The sequence below is a fragment of the Miniopterus natalensis genome, chromosome 12 (genome assembly GCF_054644295.1).
Source record: "Miniopterus natalensis isolate mMinNat1 chromosome 12, mMinNat1.hap1, whole genome shotgun sequence".
NCBI classification, from domain to species: Eukaryota; Metazoa; Chordata; class Mammalia; order Chiroptera; family Miniopteridae; genus Miniopterus; species Miniopterus natalensis.
The window spans coordinates 50,432,521-50,451,612 of NC_142092.1; the positions used below are offsets into that span (position 1 = coordinate 50,432,521).

General features: G+C 45.8%; 1 protein-coding gene across 1 annotated transcript in view; it reads right to left on the minus strand.

Annotated features, from left to right (window-relative positions):
• GABBR2 (gamma-aminobutyric acid type B receptor subunit 2) overlaps positions 1 to 19,092 on the minus strand; it is a 298,825-nt gene that overhangs the window by 132,527 nt on the left and 147,206 nt on the right. The window contains exons 4-5 of the mRNA XM_016223063.2: positions 15,237 to 15,338; positions 3,854 to 3,919 (exon numbers count right to left, since the gene is read on the minus strand). Of these exons, the coding sequence (XP_016078549.2) occupies positions 3,854 to 3,919; positions 15,237 to 15,338 (168 nt within the window). The remainder of the gene's footprint in view (positions 1 to 3,853; positions 3,920 to 15,236; positions 15,339 to 19,092) is intronic.

Here is a 19,092-nt window from a genome sequence, read left to right on the forward strand (position 1 = left end):
AGTGTCACTTGGAGTTTGGGATCCACTTTTTATGGCTTTGTCTCCTTTCTAGCTGTCAGATGTAGGCAGTCACTTCACTGCTATCAAGTCCCTCTCCTCACTCAGAATTTGCTGCTTTTAGACTGCTATGGGCTTGGAAAGCGGGGACTGTGAATCATATGTATAGAGCAAACATAAACAGGTTTTGAGTGAGGGTCTAAAAGGGAGGTAGACTGGACTTAAATATATCATCCACTGTCTAAAGCAACTGCGGAGAAGCCTGTGGGACTCCATTCCCGTACTCCCAGGTTCAAAAGAGCTGAGGTTGTTGGGCACATGAGCTCTCAGTAGCTGCTGCTATGCTTGGCTGTCTCCTGTGCCAGATAGCGAATTCCTGGAGGGTGGTGTCTGCTCCTCCAGGGTCCTCAGTACTTTTAGCACAGTGCCTAGTGTACAGAGGTCACCCAACAAATGGCTGTGGAGTGACTGAATGAACACATTTCCAGTTTACCTGGTCACCTCGTTTTCCATTTTCTCTGCCTCTGGTAGAAACGTGGTCTCAGGACTTGTTACCACCAAATGGGCCCTGCCACATGGTGGCGGGGTCCTAACCTCACCTTTAGTGCCATGAACTGCTTCAATTTCTATTAGCTGTAGACAGGGAACCACGATGAGAAAAATTTTAAAAATCCCATTTCCTTTTTTATTAATTTTCTTTTTGCCTCCTCCCTCCCCATGTAAGAAGGACATTTCCCTGTAATATTATAGTTCACTAAAGTACAATGAGAAACCCTCACATCAGTAGAGCACTTAACATTTGGGAAAATGGTCTCCCTCTGGTGGCCTTACTTAAGCCTCTAGACAACCCCTTGAGGCTGACGGAACAGGGACCACTGCTTCCACTGTAGAGGTGTGGCAGGCAGGGACCAGAGATGTAAAGAACCTGCCAGAGGTCACACAGCTGGCGGAACTAAAACCAGAACCCATGTCAGAGTGCTGGAGAATTGAGACCAGACCACCGAGGAGGGAGGAAAAGACAAAAGCAACATGCCATGCTTGGACTGCGCTGGAGCCAAAACGAACATTTTGCCACAGGGCTATAAATAGGCCTTGCATTTGCTGGAGTCTGCTCGCCCACTGGGTGGCAGTTCCAATCTCAAGAACACAGCAACATGCTGCAAAGTTTGCACTGCGACATTTGGATGGCAGGGACACAATGTTTCCACTGGTGTGTGCGTTGACCCCAACATGAGCAGGAAGTCTCTCTCCTTGGGTCTCTGTTCTGAGCAGCACCCCTCCCTCTTGCCCCTCCATCACCGAGCAGACTCCCTTCAGGACCTTCCAGACTTGTCAGAAAAACTCCTTCCTAACCAGGTAAGACTGAAGGTCCTGGAGGGCAGATCCATCTGAGGGTTTGACACATGGAATAAACACCCAACCCAGGCCTCTGAGAAACTCCTGCATGAACAAAGTGGCCAGCAAAGACTCTAAGGGAAGGCCCACTTCAAAGTACTAAAAATCCAGTAAGAGGAAAGAGAAAAGTGGGTGAGCAGGTAGGGTGGTGTCCCATGCCATGTGGGAGGCAGGCAGCCTGAGGCTTTGGGTCAAAAGGAAGACAGCCACACCATCTGTTCTGAAGCAGAAGCCACGGCTGGAAATGCTACTCAGAAAATAATCCCAGTGCACGGCACACAGTGAAATCGCAGCCATGCCCCAGCTTGCATTTGGCATAAATCAGACGCGAGGTTTGTCTGTGGAAGTGGCCAGTGCCCAGTGTGGTATCTGTATGGATTACTTTTATTAACTTATATTTCTTGGAGTTATTACCCACCATGTGCCAGCTGTTTGCAAGGCCTGGGAATATGGGGGGCAGCTTTTTCCCTAAAAGAGATCACATCCTCCAATTATTTTCCTTTTCAAAATGGGTCATTTCTGGACCTTACATGGTAATGTATACGGTTTTATGAGTTTTGAAGTAAAATGTATTAAATCAATTTGCTGTTTTAAAATTTTTTCTCATGTTCCCCTTAGATTTTCATATGAAATGACCGCTTGTAGCCCTTAATTGATACATAGGATGCTTAATACAACCTTATGAAGTCCATTAGTTAGTAAACTCTGCCAGCCCACTGGTGGTCCTTTAGATACCTGAGACCTTCCATGACAAAAAAAAAGATCCCTGACATTTCCTGAGGGCTCCCTATATATACCAGGCGCTGTGCAAAGTGTTTTTGCTCATTTAATCTTCACAAGATAGGTATTATTATTATTCCCACTTTATATATAAGAAAACAGAGGCTCAGAAAGTGATAACAACAGGCCCAAATTCAGTAATTAAGCAGCAGAGCAAGGGTTCAAGCCCAAGCAGACAGACTCCTGAGCTCTCAGCTCCACCCTGGATCTTCTGAAATGTCAGCCTCCTGGTTGCTCCCTCCTCCCTGGTAAATCAAGAGATGATCAGGCAGTTTTCTCTTTCCTCCTGGGTCTTTAGGATGAAATATTCCTGTGCAACTGTAGCTTCTGGCAACTGCTTTCTCCTCACTCCCAGTCTCTTTTCAGTTCCTGCATCTCCTCTGAAAGAGGGCACCAGGTGATTAGCTGGACATCCTAGGCAGAGTTTGTCCAGCACAGAGCAAAGGGACCACCCACCCTGTGTGTGGACATGCAGCCTGAAGTCATCTCAGCTCCCTGGCAGCTGTACTCACACTGGTGACTATAGTAACTTTGAAGTCAACCAAGACCCCAGTGTCTTTTTTGCTCTCATCACACAGTACTCCTCAGTTATGCCTCTACCACCTCTGACTTAGGCGGAATGATGTGTTCTAATATAACCTTCTATTAAGACTATTAGATTTAACGTTCTTGGATTTAATCAAATGTTCCAGCCTGTTAGGGCTCTTTGCACCCGACTCTGTCATCCAACATATATCACAACTTCTAAAATTTCTACCAGCCTGCTTTTTATAATTTTGTCCAAGTTACTGACAAAAGTTCAAAGAGAACAGAGGCCTGTGGCCATCACTAGAGACTACTCCCAAAATAACCTCGGTCTAAGAGGAAGAACGTTTTGGGCAGATGACGACTCACATAACTAATGGGTCCTCATTCTGCTGACCTTTCTCCTGACCCAGGGCAGACGAGGGGGACCCAGGGCATCGATATGGAAAGACTTAGTTCCTGTGTTAGAACTCCTATATATACTTAGGTTAGAACCTCATATGGAAAAACGAGAATCAGATGGGGAATCAGCTGAACAGGAATGAACCTCACTCTGCCATCAACTGGCTGAGGGTTATAAAGCCCCTTCAGCTCTCTGGGCCTCTATTTCCTCATCTGTAAAGTGAGATAATGATAGTTGCTTCACATGGTTATTGGAAAGATTAAATGAGATAAGGTATAGAAAATTACTTTGTCACCTGTCACGCACCAGACAATTGTAAAGGATTCAGGGGCAGACACTGAATAGTTGACAATTTGTTCTAAAGCTAAGACTCTGAGCCCTGCTTACAGGGCAGGGAGGGGCCGGAGGCGCATGTCTTGCCCCTGTGTCTGGTATCTCCCTCTGCACAGTGCAGATCGCAGGCCTCCACTGAACATGGCTGAGTCGAGAGGACTTAGAATTAGCAGACAGTTCTTAGACAACAGGTTAGGCAGTAGATTTGGTCAGTTACGGTCCCTGGTTCCTCCTACGACTGCACTGTTCTGAGCCCTGGGGTTTTAGCTCCATGAAAACAAGAAAGAGCAGTGAGAATAATACTTTTGCTTCCAGATTGCAGTCGTAGGATCTCATTCACTAGGCAGTGAGAATTAGTCCAAGAAAAAGTTTCATGAACTTCCCCAAAGACTCAAATGACATGATTAAAGTTGTACTTACACAACAGAACACTTTTGCTGCCATATGCTGGTCAAACTGGCCCAGGATGATCCTCACGTCATTGCCCTGTGGATAGAAGGACACGTATGTAAAGGTGAACGGACGATGGCACACTCTAGAGTGCTCAAGGCCACGGGGAGAGAATGTTCGTACATCCTAGGCTCCCAGCCACGTGCTCTGCCTGAGCAGGGCAGGCAGGGAAATACCTCATCCCCAGGCCAGCCCAGCCCAGAGTCTCCAGCCTTCTCTGGAGCCAGCTTTCCCTTGGCTCTTGCTGTCAGTGCTCTCATGGGCAAACAGTGGGAAAAGTCTGCACAGGCTGGAGGCTAAAGCTGACAGCTCTGAGGGGCCTTGGCCTCTCCCCTTCTCTCTTCCAAACTCTGCACAGAGACAATGTCTAATCTTCCTCACTCTATATGTAGAGAAACTGAGGCCAGAGGGAAGAAGGGAGCTTCCTAGATTCCCAGGAAGGTGTCTACAGATATGAGACATGAGACCCAGCAGACGCCGGTCCCCACCCCTTACTCTAGACTTTTCTACCTTCCTGGAATCCACAAAACTTCCCAATTAAGTTTCAGAGTCTCTTTGAGTTCATATATCAGCTCTACCAACAAGCTTCAAGGGTGGCCTCCTTTGTTCCAACATAGCCTCAGTTTCCTGATCTGCAAACTGCAGGTACCTACCTTACAGGGTTGCTGGGGGCACCAAGTGAGGTAACCCTCATAAAGCATTTAACATGGTTCCTGGAGCATAGTAACTGTCCAACAAGTACTAGCTAGTATTAGTATTTTATAACCTTCCCTGGCCCATTTTCATTTCAAAGGAAAATCTATATTCGAAAGCTCTATAAAAGGTTATTTATTACTTTATTATCTCGATGTGTTTAATACGTATAAGTTGTCTAACAGCTCCTGGGACTCATTTATTAATTCAACATTTACTCCACGTCTGTCTGAGGCTCCTTCCCAGGTCAGGGTAAGGGGCCCTGGTTACTGCCCAGCGGGTGAGGAGCCAGGCTGGGCTCTGCCCCATAGAGAACAGGCTGGAGGGTGTGCTGGGCAGCCAGCAGGAGGCCAGCTGGGTGCCGGCCTGCATGCCTGCTCCCCACCGTCCCTTCCTGCCTTCTGCTGTGAGGTTCAGCCTTGCAGGTGGTGCTACCTTCCCACCGTTCATCCCGTCCTCTCCAACAGGCCTCAAGGCTCTTTGATGCATAAAGTGAAGCATGCTTTTAAGTATCAGTTTTTAGCATCTTTCAAAATTGGAAAGTGCTGACTGGGAGGCCATTTTACTCATCATGTACTTTAGCAAAATAAAAAAGGCTTGGATTCTAAAATCATCCTTCGTTTGCAAGCAAGAATGGAAAGAAGAAAAAAAAAACTTGCTCTGAAAGGACTTTAAAAGATCATTAACAGAGCAGTTGAAGGAAGGCCAGCCTTTGTCATTACCATGTCTGCAATGCTATAAAAAGTTCTAAGCTGCTTCCGTTCTATGGACATGCTCCCAGGCACACTCCAGGGTCTTTCTGCTTGTTTGTTGAAATCTTCTAGCATTTCTTGCTGCTAACAGTTTTCATCCATCCATCCAGCAAACATTTATGGAACATCTACTTTGTGCCAAACCATGTGTTGCTAAACATGATATAGAAACAGCTTATTGGATTTTGCAGTTAGGGAAACCTTGGTTCAAATCCCAGCTCTACCACTGACCAGTTACAAGACCCTGGGTCTTATTCTCCTGAAGCCTCAATTTCCTTATCTCTGAAAGACAGATAATGCTGCCTACCTTGCAGGTGGCTGTAGGATTACGCTATGAAACCCACCTACTGGCTTCTGTGGTGCTCTCTCCTGGTTCTCCCAGGCACCTCAATCTCAACAGGTCCCAAGCTGAGCTCATCATTTTTCCTTACAAGCCTCTTCCTCCTCCATCTCTGAGACTGAGACTGGTGTGACCAACCTCCCACTCTACCAGGTGGGAAACTTGGCAGTTATCTTAGGTGATTGGGTCTGTCTGCTCCTAGCTCCCAAATCATCCCTGTCCCTCCAGCCCCAGGGCCCGGGTTAGGCACCATCATTCCCTACTCGGTGAACCACAGCAGCCTCCCACCCAGATCCTTGCCTTTAGGCCTGCCCTATCCACCCTAGTCTCCAAAGAGCAAATGAAGGGATCATTCCAAGGTTCAAATGTAATCATGTAAAATCCATTCATGGCTCCCTAAGCTTTGCAGATCAGTCTCTTAGCTCTTCAGTAGAGCATTCAAGATTCTTTACCAAATGACTCCTGCACGCTTCTCAATCACATTTCTCACTAGTCCTCACTTCTCACTACTCCACAGTCTGCTCCTCGTTCATTCATTCATTTTCTCATTCTATCCCCTTTTTCTTTCTGCAAGCTCATCCATCCAGAATGTCCTTCCCTCCCACCCCACTCATTTGGCCTGGATAGTTGTTACTCACCTTTCATGCCTTAGCTCAGGCACCCCTACTCTGAGAGGCCATCTCTGTCCCATCAGTCTTGGTGGCCATTTATTCCTCCGTGGGCTCAGAGCACTCTATCATGGCACAAGACCACTTACTTCTGTATCTTCCCCACTGGACTGAGGGTAACTTCACTCATCTCTGGGTCCCTAACTCCCAGCACAGGGCATAGCACACATATCAATAAATAGGCACTGCATGCTTGATGAAGTGAATGAACACTATGTGAAGCACCAAGCACAAAGCCTGGCCCATACTGGTTATTCAGCAGCTGGTATCATCACTGCACTAATATCCTGTTAGTCCAGGACGTAGGCACTGACTGGGTTCACCATGTCCATTTCTTGAACAGACCAAGGGACCCATAGCTTCATGGCTGACCACTTGACCACCCGCTGACAGATAAATAACCAGCTCTGCCATTTGTGGATCATTTAGTGTTTCCGTTGTCTTGACAATCAAGTTTCATGGATTGCTTGGTCTCTGTTCCTAGGCTGTTAGGATTGGATGGGCCCAAGGGATTAGTGATCTTAGTTAATCTCTTCCCAGAGAGACAAAGGGCTTCCTCCAAGACTGCACAGCACCCTAAAACCAGTGCTCTTGCCTTGGTGCTCCCTGACCTTCAGAGTGCCCTAAGGGAAGATCCTATCCAGAGACAGGCTGTGCCTGATATAGGGAGGTATTCACACCCATTCTAACTCTAGATGGTGAGTAAGAGAGAACAAGGTGCTGCAAAGTCTGGGAAGAAACAGGACAAGCCAGTACCCAGTGCAGCTGGGACCTGGAATCCCAGGGTTGGGGAGAGGACAAGGGGAGATGCAACTGGACTGGGACCCTTAGCGGGGGCCTGGAGAGCCATATAGGGAGTATGGGGTGCTTCTCAAAGTAGGGTATGTGCATCCCCAGGACACAAGGAGTGGTCCTGTGAGTATGAAAAGCATGATATACCTGGTTTTTCTTTCTGGAGCAGCAATTTATTGGAAGATTCAGGGATGGGGTAAAGGTTTTGGATGTTGGGGATCTTATAAGTTTTTAACATGGGTAGTACATTCTCACAAAAGTCCCAGAATCACACTTTTAAATGTTGCATAACTAGTATATTTTCCTGAAAGTCCAGAGAGTGGAAAGAGAAATTTTTCATTGGCAGTGGCCTCTGCTTCTGGCCGAGCACCCCGCCTCCCTGCCAGGGGTATAAGCACTTTCCCCGTGGTTGAAAGGGCGTGGGGATAGTTTAAGGAGTTTTGGGGAGGGGAACATAGAGAAGGAAAGCCATAAATGCCCCTGAGGATAAGAGTGACAGAGCAGAGCTGTGACGTTACAGAGAACCCAGAACATGACAGAGGTCCCAGCCCTTCCATGAACTCTTAGCTCTGCAGGGGGTCACCTGAGTGCAGGTAGATGACCTAATATTGGACAAATGACAACTTCTTCTCAGATGGCTGGATCTAAGGTTGCTGACCATAATGGAGACCTATGTTCATGCTCTCAAGAAGCAACACCCATAGGGAAGGGGCAAAAATGGAAGGAAATGGCCATGGCTTGGGAGGCCCTGGGGGAGAGGATGTGAGGCCAAAACTCAGGATGGATTTTCTTTCCTCATTCCTAGCCCAGTATCATCTGTGGTCTAGAACCCCTTTGTCTCTGAGATCCTTAAAGGGAGCTAAAATCACACACATATACACAAAAGTGACACTTAAGAAGGATGACCCAATTCAAAAATACCCGTCTGCAGGGGATCTAGCAAAGAAAATAAATGACAACTCCTGAGCTCCGTCTAGCACTTGTGCTAAGCAGCACATCAGTCTCAGTCTAGGAGGTAGGTGTTATTATTATGCCCACTCTGGAAAGTTTCATGAACAAACTGAGCCTCCCCCCCGCCCCTCCCCCCAAATCTAGACTTTCCCAGGTGCAGTAGACACCATTGGTCCTGCTGGATTCCCTCCTTGGTGCTGGCACACCCATCCCAGCTACGGTGAGGGTGGGCTGCTGCTAAGAGCTCATTCCCTTCTCAGCTAAGGGGGGCTTCCTGGCCCCAGGAGGCTATGCCAGGCCCCAAGCTCCACAGCAGCCAGTGACTGACACGAAGCACACCTGTAGAAAACTCCAGCCCCTTTGCTGAAAGGTGATAACAGCCCTGTGGTGCAGGCTATGCTCCAGAGACCCTGTAGGGCCAGACTAACCCGTCTCCATCAAGACAGCATTCTGGCCTAGCACCCCTCTAGCCTCATCCTGCTTCTCTCCCCTTCTCCGGAGCGCACTCTTAGTAAATCATTTTCACAAGAATCTCAGGCTCTTTCTAGACATACACAGGTAGAAAGTGGTAGTGCAGGTCTCGACCTCAGGTGAGTTGGCCGCCTGTGCTTCTCTCTCAACCCATGTTTAATAGCTTCCTTGTTTTCAGAGCCCCAGCCCCAAAGATCCACTCAATCTACCCCACTGGGCTGCTGAAAAATCCAATCAAACCGTGTTGCATGCTGTAGAAAGAGATGAGGAGTTATAAACCCAGGGCAGCTAAGCTATTATAGGCTTGCCATGATGTGGGCTGGGGGTGGCCTGACCTGGGGCAGTGGACACTGGGGAAGGGGTCTCTCTGACTATGAGACCTGGGGTAAGCCCCAAAATCAGCCTAGATGTTTTCCCAAGTCCCTACTGGCTCTGACAGACTGATTCCACACCCAGAATGGGCATGCTCTTTTGTTTAGCTAAAATTAGTCTTTCTTAGACTTTTTTTTCCCCCTCACCAAAAATGTCCTTAAAGGCAGAGAAGCAGCAGACATATACTCTTAAGGAAGGGAGTGGAAAGAGAATAGTCTATGGCAGCCCACTGGCAAAGCATGGCAATTCTTTAAAGTTTCTTTATCTTAAAAATTCATGTATAGTTAGCATTCTAATAACATATCTATGTTTATCTTAAGACAAAAATAAAGCCTTTTCTTTCCATATCTCTGAGCAAAACTGGCCTGCTGGGAAGATGCACAATATTTACTCTAGTTTTGTGTCCCCTTGGGGTGCTTGTATGAGCCGCAGTTTCAGGCAGTCAGGCTGGGTTCCTGGCCTCCAGGATTGGGATGAAATTCCCACGAGGCCTCTCCCATGGAGCAAAGCAGGGAACAGGCTACCTCAGGCCTTTCTTTGTGGTCTTCTAGTGACAGGTAGAATAATGGGCTCCCAAGACATCCACGTCCTAATTCCCAGAACCTATGAAAATGCCATGTGACATGGCAAGGGGGAATTAACACTGCAGATGGAATTAAAGTTGCTAATCAGCTGATTCATAAAATAGGGACATTCTCCTGTAATCTGAATCCTGAATGATGGGTTGGGGCTGCTCAGGGGAAGATGGATAAAGCAAAACTGAACTGAACAGAAGCCTGACACACTCCCCCACAGGGCCCAGTGCCACACCATGGAAACACCCAGGGGCAGCCCTTTCACAGGGTGGCCTTCCAGTCAGGTCTGGCAACATTAATGCTAAAGGCCCCCGTTTGGAACAGGCCCAGAATGAGCTTAACCGCCTGGGGTCTTCATCACACAGAAATGGTTTTGTTTCCTGACTTTCTTTAGATTCACAGCTGCTAAATCAGCCTGATTAATTTCATTATTCAGTTCCTCTATGTTCTTGCTTATCTTAGCTTGGGTGATCTATCCAAGAAGGAGAGAGACATGTTATGGCTCCAATAGTTTTGTATTTTTGTCAATTCCCCTTTGTATTTTTTAATGGGCTTTTCTTTACATACTTCAGTGAGATGCAGTTTGGAGCAATAATGGTCCGTGAGTGTGTTCTTCTCGTGGTGAATAGTACCCTTATTTATAGAAAATGACTCTCCCTAACACCTGAACCTTGAATTCTGTTTGCTCTAATATGAACACTGGGATTCTTGTTTCATTTTGGTTTGCTTGGTATACTGTACCTTTGCCCAACCTTTGACCTTTGACCTTTCTGTGTCACTCTGTTGTAAAAAGCTAGTTACTCTTCAAAGCACAATCGGAAAGTCTTTGCCTTTTCATAGGGAGTTTGAACTATTTGAATTTATGGTCACGCTGATGATATTTGGTCAGTTTTCTGGTTTTCACATTTGCTTTCTGTTTTTTGATACATGGACTAGATTTTCTTTGCTTTTATTTGCCATGTTTCAGAAACTTCTTTTGCATTATAGTATATTTACCACTAAGTTATTGTAAGCCTTCTTTAGCTTATATTTCTCTAATTATGAAACTCATGAGCAAAATGGTCTTTTGGAGTCCTTCTCCTACGTAAGACTAGGAGTTTAGCATCCTTTTTTTTTTTTTTAACTCATCCACTTCTTTGGCTCTGTTAATGGGCTTTAGACTTTTACATTCAATTACTGTTATTACGGTATCTATTTTTGCATTATATGTACATGTATGTTTGCTTTCAAGATGAATTTTTGCATCTGTATACACTTTTATAACAATTACTTAAACTTAGCTTTCTTTCCATGGGTTATGGTGGTTCCTGCTGAGCCGTGTCTGTCATGACCTCAGCTATGAAGTTTGCCCTGGTTCTAGAAGGCTGACATAGGACTGCAAGGACCAAGTTCTAGAAGGGCACCTGGCATATACATCACCTGAGCCTCACAAATCTGAGCATGTCTCCCCGTGGTCCATTGTTTCTGGGACTGAATGCTGCAGAGGAGTCAAGGTGGCCTGGATTTTGCACCTTTCTGGAAAATATGCTTTTTTCTGGCCTAGATACTTTTTTCTGGCCTAGGTTTTCCCCTTTATGTTTGTATTTCAACACTTTTGCCAAAACGCGTCTATATATGACTCTCTTTTCACCACTTCTGCTGGAAAGTGGAAAGGCCAGCTAGTCTGCACATTCCCTTGTGAACTGTTGATTTTGCAGTTCCATCATGATGGAAGATCGGCAATTTTGTTGGTTCCAATCTAGTAGGTCTCTTAAGCTCATTTAAGTTTGTCTCCAATTTTTTAAAAATAAATTTCTTATTTGAGAACAGTTTTAGATTTACAGAAAAACCACAGAGATAGTATAGAAAGTTCCCATATGTCCCTTACACAGTTTCCCCTATTTTTAACATCGTATGTTAGTATGGTATATTTGTTACAATTAAGGCGCCAATATTGACTCATTATTATTAGCTAAAGCCCATACTGTATTCAGAACCCCTTAATTCTCTTCTCTAATGCACTTTTTCTACTCCCGAATCTCACCCAGGATATCACAGAACATTTAGTCATCATGTCTCCATAGGTTCCTTTTGACTTAGACATTCCTTATTTTTAAAGACCTAGACAGTGTTGAGGAGTATTGGCAAGGTACTTTGTAGAACAGCCTTCAAATAGAATTTGCCTGATGTTTTTCTCATGGTTAGACTGGGGTTATGGATTTGGGGGAGGAAGACCATAGAGGTAAAATGCCCTTTCATCACATCATTTAAATGGTACATTCTATCAATAGGACTTACCAAGGCTGATGTTGACCTTGACCACCTGTCTGAGGTAGTGTTTGTCAGGTTTTCTACTGTGGAGTTTTTCTCCCCACACCTCACACCCCTTCATACTGTACTCTTTGAAAGGAAGTCACTTACCACGGGGGTGGTTCTGCTCTACCTCTTTGAGTTGAAATATCTACATAAATTATTTGGAATTCTTCGGCATAGGAGATTTGTCTATTCCATCTCATTTACTTATTCAATCATTCATATCAATATAGACTCATGGATATTTATTTTATACTTTGGGTTATAATTCAACACTACTTTTATTTTATTGCTCTAATGTCCCAGCTGTGGCCACTGGGAGGCTGTTCAGTTGGCTGCTCTACTCCTCTGTGTGTGGTGGTGTTTGGAGCACTCCTTATTTTCTGGCACTACAAGACATCCCAGGATCTAGTTCCTGCATCAGTCCTAGAATCAGCCATTTCTCCAAGGAACCTTGGTTCCTCTTCCTTGAGAATGGTATTAGAAACCAAGATCTGGGTGCCAGGTGTGCTTGCCGATGCTGGGGTGCCTATTTTTTTATTTTGGTTCTGTTTCTTTTGTCCTGATTTTCCCTTAGGCTCTCCCTTCTCCAGCATCCATAACTATTATCTTTCCTCTCATTAGATTGATGTTTTTGGCCATTTCCTCTGAATCTCCAGTTTGTCCTCCATATTATTGATTTTTATTTTCCTTGCCATTAACTCTGCTCTCTACTATTTCCAATGAAGATTTTAATTCTATAATTTGCTCTTTCGTTTTCTTCCTTGTTCTCTGCATTCCCTTCTCTATCTTCCCCCACAGTGAACCAGAGGTTTGCCTTTTCTCAGAGCTTTCCAGAAGTTACATTTCTTTGTTCTTGAGTATTTTACCCTTGTGTCCTATTGGCTTTGTCAGTCCAGGCTTGATATTTTGCTTATACACACTCAACAAATTTACTGAGAAAATTAGACTTGGTTCTCAGTGACGAGGGAATAAAATAGTGACCACACAGACAGAAACTGCTGTCTCCTACAGCTTACATCCTAGTGGGAGGAGACAGATGCTGTTAATGGTTGAACTGTGTCCCCCAAAGAAATGTTGAAATCCTAACCCCCTAATACCTCAGAATGTGACCTCAATTCAAAACAGGGTCACTGCAGATATGATTAGCTAAAATGAGATAATACTAGAGTAGGGCAGGCTCTTAATCCAACATGACTAGTGTTCTAATACAAAGATGATGTGAAGAAGGGGGAAATGCCATTTAAGGCAGAGATTACAAGACAAGGAACACCAAAGATTTCCAGTGACACCAGAACCTCAGAGAAAGGCATAGGAGAACCCCAGAGCCTTTTAGAGAACACGACCTTGACCTTGGACTTTCAGCCTCTGGAATGTGAGAGAATAAGTTTTCGTTGTTTTAAGCCACCCAGTTCGTGGTATTTTGTTAAGGCAGCCCCATGAAATTAATACAGATGGCCATCAGTGAAACGGAGAAAGAAATTAGCAGACAGCGGTGGGGGGTGCGGTGGGAGTGGGGGGGTGAATGGGTGTGAGAGGGGCAGAGGTTTAAATTTTAAATGAAGCAACTGGAGAAGGGAACAGTCTGGGAAAAGGGGACTGTTCAGCAAAGAGAAGAAGGGGTGAGAAGGGGCCATGCAGGTTCTAGGGGAAGAGTGCTCCACTCAGAGTGTCCTTTGCCCATAGGCTGAGAATGCTGCTTTGGCTCTGCTCTCCCAGGCTTACAGGACACTGGAGTCATTTCTCAAAAGCGAAGCTGGGTGGGTGGAGGGGAAAGCTGGGCCCTGGTGTTGCCCATATCCAGGTTTGAATTCCAACTCACCTCTTTCTAGCTGGGTGACTTGGTTTGAGTTCCTTAACCTCTTTGGGCCTCAAGTTCCCATTTGTGAAATGGGGGTACAAAATTTCCTCTGTCCAAGGTTCTGGGGTGGACTAAACGAGGGAGCAGAGATCAAGGGCTGTGCATGAGGACCTGGCCCTCGGCTAGTGTGCTGGAAAGGTCAGCTGCTATTTCATCATTGTCAACATCACTCCTGCCTCTGTTGGAGATAGTTGGTTGATGAGCAGAGCACCCAGTTCCATCGCAATTTCCTGTAGACTTTTAACTAGTGCTTCTGCTCCACACACAAAGGCTCTTTAAACTTTAAAGGCTGCAGAACTTGGCAGGGCCTCTGAGGCGCAGGGAGCTATTTCAAGTGCCCACCCTGGGGAGACACTGTGTGTGGCAGGAGACTGTCAGTTCAGCACCCTCCACCCCCCACCCTACCCCAGGTACTCGCTCCCTGCAGAGCAGGCACTCCACCCCTCTGGGTACTCCAGGCCCCACACAGCCCAGCTCAGCCCTCAGACCATACAGCCTGCTGGGGAAGAGCTTGGGCAGATCCGGTCCCAACCACTGAGCTGCCAGCAGGCACTCCCTAGCTACTGTTTCCCTATCTGCAGAGGCTCCCAGGGCTGAAATGTCTCACGCAGGTGCAATGACTGCCTCCAAGCAGGGACAAACAACTGTCCTCTGCTTCCCTTGCTCCTCACTTCTGGGCCTCTCTTCGCTATCTGTGAACTGAGGGCTTTGGAAGATGAGAGCTCTAAACTTCCACCTGCTTTGACTAGCACAGCCTGGGACCCACCCAAAAGAGAAAGAACATGTCAGCAGTTGGAATCTGGAGTCTCCATGACAATGACTTTCAATATGGGCATGAAGGAGGGGAAGAGAGTAAAAGAGGAAGGTGACAGTTCTAAGCATGTTTGTACCTGCTTGGAAACCCCTAGCAACTCCCACTGCCCTCAAGATAAAAGACCAAACTTCTTTGCTAGGCATTCAAGGCTCAGAGAAACTGGCTCCAAACTGCTTCTAGCCTCAGCATCTTTCCCCTGACCCCACCTGATATGCTAGCCTCCTGAAATTCCTGCTGATTCCAAGTGTGATGGTAACTGTGAGCCCAGAAGAGGGTCTAGCACAAACAAGGTATTTGAGAGAGTTTGCGGAATGAATGGACAAATGATAGTTAGAGACCACTCACTTACAACTGGGCAAACTTCTAGTTGACCTTTTCTGTTCCAGGAGTGAGTGTCACTGGAGAGAGTCAGGGGCCTGAGCTTTCAGTCCTAACAATATACTTCCTTGCTGTGGTCTGGGCAAGAGAGCTCCTCACACTGGAGATGATGCTAACTTGTGCCCTGCTTGCCTCTCAGCTGTGTTGACAGACACAGAGTCACCAAGTAAGCTCTCATGGCCATGCAGCTGGCACTCAGACCTCTGGCCAGTGCTGGACAACAAGCAAGGGGAAAGCCAAGGAAAGCCAGCTCCTGGGAGCTTCTCCTCATGTCTGAGGGGCCAAGGATGAAACAAAACAGCCTGAACTTGAGGCTCCTTCAGGGTCAGGGAATTTGGGAACCCCAGGAGCATGGTATCAGTCTGTCCTTCAGGCCGTGGCCAGCTGCACCTACCTTAAGCTTCTTGACACTGGTGCAGGGATCATTGGAGAAGCTCTCGGTGTCTGAAATCTCGATGTCCTCACCATACAGAACCCCGGTCAGGTCATTCCTCACCTGTCACAAAGAAAAAGTAGAGGCTGGGTGTGCTGGTGGTCACAGGAAGGCTGGATCAGAGAGGTTGTCCTCGGGAAGTGGTTCCAATGGGTGAGGTGATTTTCTCCATCAACATAAGAGTGGCATTTACCTTCATTATAAACTGGAGCACCCTGTGGGGCCTTGGAGGTCCCCCAGCCCTACCCCACAGCTGGCACGTGAGCACGAGGAGGCCAGACAGGGAAGGGGTTTACTCAAGTTGCCCAGGAATTCCCTGGAAGAATTAAGATGAGCATCCAAGTCTCTGGACTTTCAGGTTGGTGTTTTTCCACAGGGCCACACTGTCTCCAAATCAGAGTATTCAAATATATCTTAACAGTATTTATGTTTGTATTAATTATTTATAATCTTACTTCACTTATAGGGTGAATAGCCAAGATATTCAAATGGACAATGCAGAATGGAGGAAAGAGCAGGGGCGTATGGAACCAGCCTGTAATGTTATCATAACAACACGTCTGCTGACAAAAAGAATGGCTAACACCTGTGTGCTTGAAAAGCAGAGGGCTTCGGCCTCCAGTGCTCACCAGGACCACCCAGGAAAGATACTACAGAGTGGTAGGGACTGTGGCAAACTGGCAACCACATGCCCTATCTAAGGTGGCAGCTCCAATCATGCCATGTCAGAACATAGTCCAGAGTCACCAGATCTTCTGATTCTGTGGTGAGAAATCAGAAATCTAGATTTTAAAATATAAGATCCCCAGATTTTAAAATATTGATACTATTTTGAATTTAAAAAACAAAAAACAAAGTTAGAACCAAGTCAAATAAATGTGCAGTCTGTATCTGGCCCATGGCTGTGGATGTGGCCCCTGACATAAAGCAATAGAAACCTGCCCTAGCCGGGTTGCTCAGTGGTCAGAGTGTCGGCTGCCGACCGAGGTCTCAGGTTCGATTCCGGTCAAGGCCACATGCTTTGGTTGTAGGTTTCATCCCTGGCCCCAGTCGAGGTGAGTGCGGGAGGCAACAAATCGACGTGTCTCTTTCACATCGATGTTTCTCTCTCTCTGTCTCTCCCTTTCCCTTCCACTCTCTCTAAAAAAAAACAATGGAAAAAATATCCTTGGGTAAGGAGGAACAACAACAACAAAAAATAAAGCAATGGAAACTGGATTGTGTGTTTTAGTAGAAAAAAAACAGGTGAAGGGTGTGGCACCCAGGGTCCAGGTCCTGCTCTGTCACTGACTTGCTTATGGCCTCGGCCTCTCTGTGTGAGCCTCTCCTTCTCAAGTGTTCAGTTTCTTCCTCTTTAAGAGAAGGTGATCCTTAAAAACATTTCTTGTTCATACCCATTAAGATGGTAATTATTAAAAAACAGAAAGCATTGGTGTGGATGTAGAGAAATGGAAACCCTTGTGCAGTGTTGGTGGGAATGTAAAATGGTGCAGCTGCTGTAGAAAACAGCATGGTCATTTCTCAAAAATTAAACCTATAATTACTATATGATCCAGCAATTCCATTTCTGGGTATAGCCCCAAAGAAATAAAAGCAGGGACTCAAAGAGATATCTGTATGCCCATGTTCACAGCAGCACTATTCACAATACCCAAAAGGTGGAAGCAACCCAAATGTCCATCGAGGGATGAATGGAAAAACAAAATGTTGTACATACACATACAATGGAATATTATTCAGCCTAATAAAGGAGTGAAATTCTGACACATGCTACAACATGGATGAACTCTGAAGATATTATGCGAAATGAAATAAGCCAGGCACATGAAGACGAGTATTATTCCATTTATATGAGGTACCTAGAGGAGTGAAATTCATAGAGACAGAAGGTAGAACAGTGGCTCTTAAGGGCTGGGGGAGGAAGGATTGCAGGGTAATTGTTTAATGGGTGTAGTTTCTGTTTGGGATGAAAAAGCTCTGGAAGCGGCTGGTGGTACTGGTTGCACAACATTGTGAATGTACTTAACACCACTGAACTGCATACTTAAAATGGTAAATTTTATGTTATGTATATTTTACTACAATAAAAAATGCACTTCTTGTTTTAAAAACTGGTAGATTCTTCCAATGTATATATGAAAATGTTTTGAATAATTTGGCCCTCAATATCACAGGATGGTCACGGGAAGCCACCACTATAGAAGGGGAACAAAGGGACTTCAATGGGAACTGCTGTATTTCTTTAAAAGAAATATGACACATCAGGGGGAAATGTAAAATTCTGGGTAGCAAGCCCATGGGAGGGTAGTTAATCGGTGCTTTTCTGAATGCCTGAAGTACTTTGTGATAAATGTTTTGTACTGAGAATGAAACTGCCACAGTCAGGGTGAAGCTTGTCCATCCTTAGTTTTTACCTCCATTTGATGGAAGAGTGGGAACTAGTTATATGAAAAAAATTTGACTTTGCCATTCCCGTTTATTTCTGCTGCTTCAATTTCTTTCTGGATGCAGGGTGTCCCATTATCTGTTCTGTGTGTCATGAGGGTGTTGTGCAACAGCAGCAATGCTTAAACACAGAAAATGTGCAAAGGCGCCCCTGCTGGAAGGCAGTGCAGCTTGACGTACACACTGCTGGGCCTGTACAGTCAGGCCCAGCTTTCCACTTGCATGCTACCCAAATTTAGAGAAACTACTCCAGCTCTCGAGTCTTTTCACCTCTAAAATGGGGGCAATATAGTGTGTAGCTCACAGGGTTGTTTCAGGGCCTAGTAAAAATGCTGAGGGTGTGGAATGGTTTTGTAAACTCTAAAGTTCTTACACTGCTAAAAGCTGGAATGATCATTTCCAGGCTTAAGGCAAAGCATCAAGGTAGTCAATGGCTTGGGGCATCTCTCTTTGTGTGTGCTTGAAAGCTGTATACAATTATGGCAGATAAAATATTTTTTAGTGGTCAGAACCAAAACACCCTAGAGGTCATCTCATTCTGCCCCTAATTTCACAAATGAGGAAACTGAGTTGTGACTCCAACCCCAGTGCTCTCTGCAAGCTCCCAGGCTAGCTCTTCTGGATCCTATCAGATGTGGAGGGTTTCTGAGGCCTGATGAGCCAGGACAGGTCAGAACAGATGGTTGGTGCAATCAGGCACTCACTGCCCATAATTTCAGCACCAAGAAGTCTGTGCTAAGCTCAAGTATTTATTCTAATGGACTTTTTAAGGGAAAGCAAATGGAGGAAACCAGTAATAAATGGTATTTTAAACTAACCAAAGCATGGAAAAGAAATAATGTAATGGTCTTCCTCACAAGGAAAACTATCCACACCCTCACATGTGGATAGAAGGATCATTCAGTTCACTGGGCAAAGACTTACTAAGCAAATTTGAAAAATCGCCATTTTTTTCCTTCTGGAACTGCAGGTATGTCTTGTTTAACAGAGTCACTGTCTTTTGGCAGTTTGTTATAAACTGCATTTCTGCAAAGCAAATCCTATTTTCTTATTCACTTCCATTATAAAGGAAGAACCATGTTCTGGGAAGGGAGTAACCCTTCATTCCCAAGAAAATAACACACACACACACACACACACACACACACACACACACACACACACACTCTCAGGTATTGCCAGGATCCCACTGGGAGCCTAATCTGCATACTGGGCCCAGGGAGAGAGCCACCAGAAATCTGATTTGCTGAAAGGCCCTGGCCACCAAGGGAGGGGGGAGGAGAGATGGGCACTGGTGGGCAGGGAGGGGAGAGAGAAGAAGGCTGCCCCATCAGCTGGAAGGGAGGGCCAGAATGGCCAGTGCTGCAGGGAA